At 34.1% G+C, this 8,461-nt stretch overlaps 1 protein-coding gene across 2 annotated transcripts; it reads right to left on the reverse strand.

Annotated features, from left to right (window-relative positions):
- LOC117111929 (carbohydrate sulfotransferase 11-like) lies at positions 1 to 8,219 on the reverse strand. Of its 2 annotated transcripts, XM_033255069.1 has the most exons (3): positions 6,517 to 8,219; positions 834 to 1,700; positions 1 to 398 (listed from the first exon to the last, which is right to left on the reverse strand). In XM_033255069.1, the coding sequence occupies exons 1-2, from the start codon at positions 6,547 to 6,549 to the stop codon at positions 834 to 836; spliced, it is 900 nt and encodes a 299-aa protein (XP_033110960.1). In that variant the 5' UTR covers positions 6,550 to 8,219; the 3' UTR covers positions 1 to 398. The 2 variants fall into 2 exon arrangements, with proteins under 2 accessions (XP_033110960.1, XP_033110906.1); XM_033255015.1 differs by lacking the exon at positions 1 to 398 and having other exon boundaries at positions 792 to 1,700; positions 6,517 to 8,218.
- Positions 8,220 to 8,461: the final 242 nt, after the last annotated feature.

Here is an 8,461-nt window from a genome sequence, read left to right on the forward strand (position 1 = left end):
GGGAAAATAAGAATTAAAGACTGAAATCGTAGAATAAAATTGGTAGAAAATATTGAAAAAAAGTAGCTCAGCCTAATTAGAGGAAAAAGAAAAAGAAATGAATAGTAAGTATATATCTAAGGAATGCACGATGCAGCATTCTCCTTAAATAGTTAAATTAGTTCGCATATTTCAAAATAATGGCTAATTTTTTTCTAAATTAATATGTATTTACAACATAGTATAATATAATATAATATAATATAATATAATATAATATAATATAATATAATATAATATAATATAATATAATATAATATAATATAAGAATATCATTAGATGTAATATGCCAACTAGATTTCATAGTCAATGGCTGCCAATAACTGATACATTTTCGGTGGCTAAACTAAATATTATTATCTCTTTGTCCCTAATGGAATTTCATAACCAAAAAGTGTAAAATCATACTTATATTTGTGATACAAATCAGCTAAATGAGGGAGTGGAATAGATGAAAATGCTTTATTCAATTTTGACTGACTGGAACTATTTGTAAGGTGGGCTCCAGAAGACATTGGTAACCACAAATTAGTAAGATTGGTAAGTGTTAAAATGTATTTTGTATCGTTTTCCATATCCTCAAAGTGACCTATTACGTCATAATGTATATCACATGGATAACAAATCCCATGCATCGGGTTCCAATGGGCATTTGAACCTTTCTGTGAAACTACCAAGTTGACGAAATCTACGAAGTCAATTTCATCTGATTTCCCACTCGAATTTCATTTGAATTTTTTCCTCAAAGCTTGATGATGATGATTATGATTATATGACATTGTAATTAAAGATTTTTATCTCTTTGTACCTAATGGAATTTCATAACCAAAAAGCGTAAAATCATACTTATATTTGTGATACAAATCAGCTAAATGAGGGAGTGGAATAGATGAAAATGCTTTATCTAATTTTGACTGACTGGAACTATTTGTAAGGTGGGCTCCAGAAGATTTTGGTAACCACAAATTAGTAAGATTGGTAAGTGTTAAAATGTATTTTGTCTCGTTTTCCATATCCTCAAAGTGACCTATTACGTCATAATGTATATCACATGGATAACAAATCCCATGCATCGGGTTCCAATGAACATTTGAACCTTCCTGTGAAACTACCAAGTTGACGAAATCTACGAAGTCAATTTCATCTGATTTCGCATTCGAATTCCATCTGAAGTTGTTCCTGATTTTTTTTTCTATAGCTCTCAAAGCCTCTTGCGTAACTTCCGTTCTTACGAATGATTTTATCATTGTAAGCCGACAACAGTCGTGAGAAAGGATGCCTAACAAACATGAATTTTGTGTAGGTGGCCATAATGTGTTTCTGTTTTGCCAAAGAATAACTAGAAAGGTGTGGTACGTGTTTTTATTCCATGCCGCACTCACTTGGGGTGCAGTCATTTTCATTACTTCTTCATAGTTCTTATATCCAGAGATGATCAGCATAATACGACACCAACTGACAGTACCAGTCTTCGGTGTCTGGCAGTACACCATTTTGTGTTTTTCATTCACTAACAGTTTTGGTCGGGACTTCATTTCAGGAATGGCATTTCGGTGAAGACGACACATATTCCGCGTGTAGTCATTCTGTTTTCTGTGAATACTCGAGTATCTTTGCATGAACTCCTCCATAGTCTCCTGTTTTTCAACTTTCTCTGTTGACTATAAGTATTGTAGAAAAACAAGTCAGAAATAATTATAAAATAATAATACTGTAATAACAACAACAATAATAATAATAATAATAATAATAATAATAATAATAATAACAATCACCATAAACCATAATTATCTCATTTATAAATTAAAGAAAATCGGTGTTCGGGTCAATATAATGAATGCTATCACATCTTTGTACTCAAAAAATTGCATGCTCGCGTTAAAATTGGTAATGCGTTAACTCAGCCATTCAAGGGTGAAATCGATATACAGCAACCATTTTAGCAACACTTTTCTGCAAGATTTATTGTAAGTGAAATTCTAAATTTGACGAACAATATTAAAATAAAATCCAGGTCGGTGATTGTTTATTAAATTATTTGGTATACTGTATTTACATGACCTTGTATTGGTGGGGATACTATTAAAGGACTACAGAAGCTAATTGATATACCGTACCTTCTAAATATCGTGATGAATGGAGAATAACTGTAAATGGCGAAAAACTAAGAATATGGTATTTATAAATGGTGGTAAGACAAGAAAAATAGAAAAAATGGTATTACAAAGGAAACTCTATAGAAATTGTTAATTTATTTAAATATCTAGATGTAATATTTAGTGCTAATGGTCTTTGGAAAAATGCAAAGGACACAAATTGCTCACAAGCAAAACATGTATTCTTCTCGATGAAATCCATGACCAATCCAAATCATTTACCTGCCAATGAATGGAATCACATACTCGACTCACCCATTCTCACGCATGGATCAGACATTTGGGGCTTTAAAGAACTTAACATGATTGAACGTGTCCATAACCAGTTTTGTAGATATGTTTTAAGTGTGGCGAATAACGAACCTATCATCTCGATCCTATAGGAAATGGGACGGTTTTCCCTATCTGTTACATGTCTACTTAATATAATTCGATTTTGGTTATACATTATTCACACTGATCAGAGCAGGTACGTAGTGAAATTTTATGATTTGCAGATTAGAATAAAATACCGAAATGAGTTGGGCTATGCAATTTAGAAGCTTACTTTTTTCTATGAGCTTTGGTTATGTGTGGATTGCACAAAACGTGGATGATCAGAGAAGTTTCATTAATTATTTTAAGTTTCGTCTTAAAGATATTGAAAGGCAATGTTATCTTGAGAATGTAAAATCATTTTCTAGACTTAAAATATTATTATGTATTTAAAAGCGATATTTCTTTAGAAAGTTTCCATCTTAATATTGAGAATTTAAAAATGAAAAAAATATGACCAAGTTCTTGACCGTGAGGTTGAAAGGGGAATGTGGGCAAAAACACGAAGAAGCGAACGAATATGTAAACTATATAATTATGATTTAGTAAAAGATGAGTTCCATTTTATTTTACAATGTCCGTTTTATGAAAAACTAAGAAAAAAATATTTACTACCATATTATGTTAACTTTCCTTAAATAGAAGAATTTACTTTATTAATGTCTTGCAAAAATCAAAATGCATATTATAAACTTACCTTGCATACAAAAATAGGAACCATTATTTTACTACTCACACATAGAGGCTGATTATTTTATTACCGGTACTATACCTAGGAACGAACGCACGCCTTTTTGATGACGGTGATGATGATGATGATGATGATAATGTTTATGATAATAATGATGGTTATCATGAAATGAGTTGGTTTGAAGCACTGCAGAGTTGATGGTCAGAAGGGCTAGAATTGTGGTGGTCTAAGGTAAAGAAAACATGGGTGTCGCCAGGGTTTTAGTTCTATTTTTTCTATGATTTGGCGGACGGACGGTCCAATGTCCCCGACCGGGGCGAGAGGTGACTCTCCAACGAGAACGTACGTGGGCGTGGTCGCACGTCGCTTCAAATCTCTCAGAATTTAGGGTTTTAAAGTCTTATGTATTTAAACGTTAGTACAGTACACTCAATATTTTGTGAGTCAATTTGACATTGATTACTTGGCACTAATGACACAGTTCGTTAGAGTCAAATTTAGGTCGTGGAACGCACGTACGTCATCCTAATCACAGCTAAGTGGTAAGAACATCGATATTTCGTGCAGTTTGTACTTGGAATTGTATTACGTAAAACTGAGTTTTGGCCAAGCTGACTCGCACTAAGGTCCTGTGAGCGGTCAATGAACTCTGACTGTGGAATGTCGAATATATATAATATATATAACAACTAAGTCACAATTACCAATATATATATGTAACCCGGTTTCACGGTTCGATAGTACAAATGAAAATAATAATGAAAAACAATAGACAAATATATACAACTATAAGCAAGCCAGCGTCTTTATTGCGTTGTGTTCAATCTCAAATCAAGAACCTAACTGCTCAATTCCTAAAATAATCCCAAAGTCTATCAAACTTGGACTTCCCATTAAAAGTGGCAGTGACCCACCTTGTGAGTTCACCGGAACAGGGAGGGTATGATAAGTTGAGGGTCACATTCCAGCGGATGGCCAGGAAGATAGGTTGGTAGGAACGAACATAAATTACACTATAGGGAGGTCTTTGTGCATCTGTCAAACCGGTTGTCACTAACGTTAATGATGGACATACATTATAGTACAATGGTCAACTGTTGGACTTTATCATGGATAGTTATCGTAAGCTAAACTACTTATATAGGCTACATTCACCCCTTTTTTTTCTGAACGTCGGCCTCGACGTTACAGGTAGGTAACTAAGTATTAGTATAACAAAATTTTAACAGCAAGCTAGAAATCGCCAAGCAGTAAATGAGGAAAGCGCTACATACATGCATCACCTATTAACTAAGAGAAAAATCAAACTTGTTTAAAATTCTAAAAAAAAACGGACAGGAAATCGTCTCAATAACCATTCATTAAGTGTATTTAAAAAAAACTTAATTAAATAACAACCAACTGCGCAAACTTCATAAAACAAACCTTAACGTGCACCATTACACTATGTGTAAGGGTATCAGTTTGAACCAAGTTCCACTGGCTCAGAACCCAAGGGACCCAGTTATTTTTAAAATGTTATTCAGTTAAAACTTAATTATAAAAAAAATGACATTCACAATAGAAATCCAAGTAAATCAGAATTACTTAAAAAATGAGGAAATGTATGATTAACAAAGTATAAATTGAAAAGTCTAATACACAGGTAGCGTAGTACCTAAATACATTTTTAACAACCTCAAATGTAATGTCATTTATAAATCAAATTATTACAAAATACAAAAACATCATACCACCTTTCACCAAGGTATCCGTCATTTAAAAAAAAATGACCTGAAACAATCGATTTAAAAGTTTAAAAAAATTTAACTAATGTTTAAATGTACAATGGAAATATGCCACTATACATTGGCATGTTGCATGTAAGCCACGACAAATGCAAAGAATTACTATCATTAATATAACAAAAAAACCCAATCACAATACAGTGATACGAAGAAATTTGTTAGACATGCAATTTACACATGAATATAAGTAGGCCTACCAAGGCCAAAGTAGAAAAGAGGAAAACCATTAACTAAAACAATTAAGTCACCATACAATTTTGACAGTTTGTGTACCGCTTGAATATCTTTTTAGCTCTGGCTAGCTGCTGCTTGCGTGCTGATTTAGACGCCACGCTTTTAGTACACATCAGGGAATCAGTTTCAATATGCAAAAACATACAAGGGGTAAGCATATTCCTATGCAGCGTTCGCGTTTGGCCATTATATTCAACTGTGTACACTGGGAGGTCGGGGAGTTTAGAGATTATAGTATAAGGGATTTCCTCCCAGCGATCAGCTAATTTTTGTTTGCCAATAATTTCTTTCTTTTGTACAAGAACCTTGTCGCCAATTTCTAGGACAGAATTTGTGGACTTCTTGTCATGATTTTCCTTTTGTTTACATTTTGCTGATTCGCTGGAGGCTTGGGCTGATTTATAGGCACAAATCAATGTTTCTTTCAAATTTTTTATGTATTCAACATAATCATTATCATCCTCGCCATTATGGCTATTTTTATCAATGTTAAAGAGGATGTCGATTGGTAGACGGGGGTGGCGACCAAACATTAGGAAAAAAGGAGTGAAACCAGTACTCGCATGTTTTGTACAATTGTACGAATGGGCCATAGCACCTATGTGCTCTTTCCAATTAGATTTTTGTTCTTGGGATAACGAATTTAACATACTAATTAACGTCCTGTTCCATCTTTCTGTTAACCCGTTACATTGTGGGTTATATGGACTTGTGCGAGATTTGGCAATGCCGGTTAATTTACACAGTTGCTTGATAACTGAGCTTTCAAAGTTTCGGCCCTGGTCCGAATGTAATCTTTTGGGTAGGCCGTAGTGTTGGAAAAAATTGTTAAAAAGGACTTTAGCTGTGGTGATAGCTGTTTGATCTTTAGTCGGGTACGCCTGCTGTCTCTTATACACATCTAGATGTGTATAAGAGACAGATATATATATATATATGGTAAACTATTTTTTGTTCAGCTGTTGATTTTTTTTTAGTTAGATCGTAGTGGATCAAAATACATTTATATTTTATTCCAATGCAATTTTAAGAGCGGGACTCAGGATGGAAATAAAGAAATGCAGGTTTCATTATGAGGCTCATTTCAAATAATTGATTCGTTGTTGTCCAGAATCTAAGTAGATTTTGTGTCGCTGCCCCCCGAGTATCTTCTGTGATGTAGGCCTACCGTATCACTGCAAGTGGTAGTACTCGAAAACGTCAAGTAGAAAAACTAGAAATAAAAAAAACTGTGTGTAAATTGTAAGAAAGTATTGGTTGAGATGTCATAATAGAATAACTGAAATTACTGTACCTGTGATAGTTTTGTTTCGGTTCCAGTACTCATTCCCCTTGATAGCTTTCCAACCAGACTGTAATCTGTTAATATACAACAAGTGTGTTTGTTTACTTATTGCCGCAAAATCATTGGTGCACATATTCTGTATACGCACAACAATTCACATTCGCACACGGAGTCACCGACGAATCAATCTTCGCATTTTTTGAGTGCTTGACAACGCGAAGCCGTCTGATGGTTGGCGATGGCAGAGTTTCGTATTTTCAGTGGTTCCCACAATTTGCACTTTGTAAAGCCTGGTTAAAAACTCATTTACACTAGACATGATTATGACACGACAATGACACGATACAGATGTGCGTAGAGTTGAAGAATAAAAATTACGCGATGATATGTCGTTGTCGTGTCGTAATCGTGTCTAGTAAATGTGGCTTAACGCAAAGACTTTTACGCAACGTATCGACGCCAATTACCGCAACGCGAGGGATTTGCTTCATCCAAATTTGGAACCGACAACTTAAAGTCACAGTCCGTGAAAGCAACTTTCTGTGTCGCATTGCGTCGCTTGACAGTCCTTGCGGCGATTGCGAAAATTCAAACTGTGGTATATTATTTAGCTCATGTGTACTTTAAAGAACCCAGTACATCTTTCGAGACGAGTAGCGGTTACCCCGGTGTACAGGTCCAATCAGCCCCTGCTGCGGACAGACGAGAGTAGCTGGTACCGGTTTACCGCGTAGCTGAGATATGAAGAGACCCGCAGGGCAGAAGAAATTTACTATACGAACTAGTCCACACCTCGAGCGATTTAGAGACTCCGGTATAAAGCGCTATATAAATAAAACTACACTAAATATGATAAAAATACATTGAAATACAATAAAATAGAGTAAAAGAGACCAGTCAAGGTACACTCTTCATATTAAAATACAAACGGTACGTTAAAATAGTAGACCCTAACAACATTCAATTATTAATTTAACATTAATATAATTGTAAGAGTTAAGGTTCATCATTCATAGTTGATAAAATTTTACTTCTTGTTTTCAATGCTCTCTTTGTATAGGAAATTATTATAAGTACTTCACTACATCTGTATGTTCGTGATTCGTGGTATTATGCATAGATGATTACCAAGCAAGACTTGACAGACTTTAGACGATGACAAGTTTGAAGTGCCTGCAGAGACTGACACTCTAGTTCGACATAACATCGTCTGTATAGAATAAACAACCCATTTGTGTTGTACTTATACAGTAATAATAAATAAAGTTCTTAACCGTTCTGAATCAACAGAACAAGTGGCTGTCATTGACTACCACAGTAGTTGACATGCTTCAACAGTGCAAAACAAAAGAAGGACCCTAGAGGGAAAAAATATGTTAGCTGACCTTATATTTCACTTTCACGTTCCTTGTTTTTGTTTTCTATTTTAGTATTAGCTAACCGTCTAATTACTGACTTATCTTCTCTTTTACTTTCATTCTATGCGTCCTTAACTTTCCGTGATTCCTATTTACCTAACTTTTCTTTCTTTAGTCTCCCTTTTCCTTTTAATTACCCTTTCTTTCCTTTCCCCTTTCTTTCTAATGCCTCCCTATGCATTGTTTAGCTTAAATTACCTTTGTAATATTTCCTTATCTTTCTTCCTTTTCTTTGTTTCCTATGTAACCTTGATTTTTCTTGTATTTACTTTATCTCTTTTCTTTAATTTTCATTTCTAATGCTTTTTCATACATATCTCATTTTATTTTATCTTATCGTTCCTATCATATCCTGATTCTTTCTTTCTTGTCCTTTTCTTTCTTTTTACCATTTCTTAGGTTGCTTTGAATAACCTTTCTTTTTCTTTCTTATAATTCGTTCTTTTCATTCCTTTTTCTTTCTTATATTTACTCTTCTTTTCTTTCATTTTCTTTCTTTTGGTTTTAGTTCTTTCTTTACTTTTGTTTCGTTCTAT

Source organism: Anneissia japonica, unplaced genomic scaffold (assembly GCF_011630105.1).
Source record: "Anneissia japonica isolate Jap-2015-1 unplaced genomic scaffold, ASM1163010v1 scaffold284983_len440753_cov197, whole genome shotgun sequence".
In the NCBI taxonomy this organism is placed as follows: domain Eukaryota; kingdom Metazoa; phylum Echinodermata; class Crinoidea; order Comatulida; family Comatulidae; genus Anneissia; species Anneissia japonica.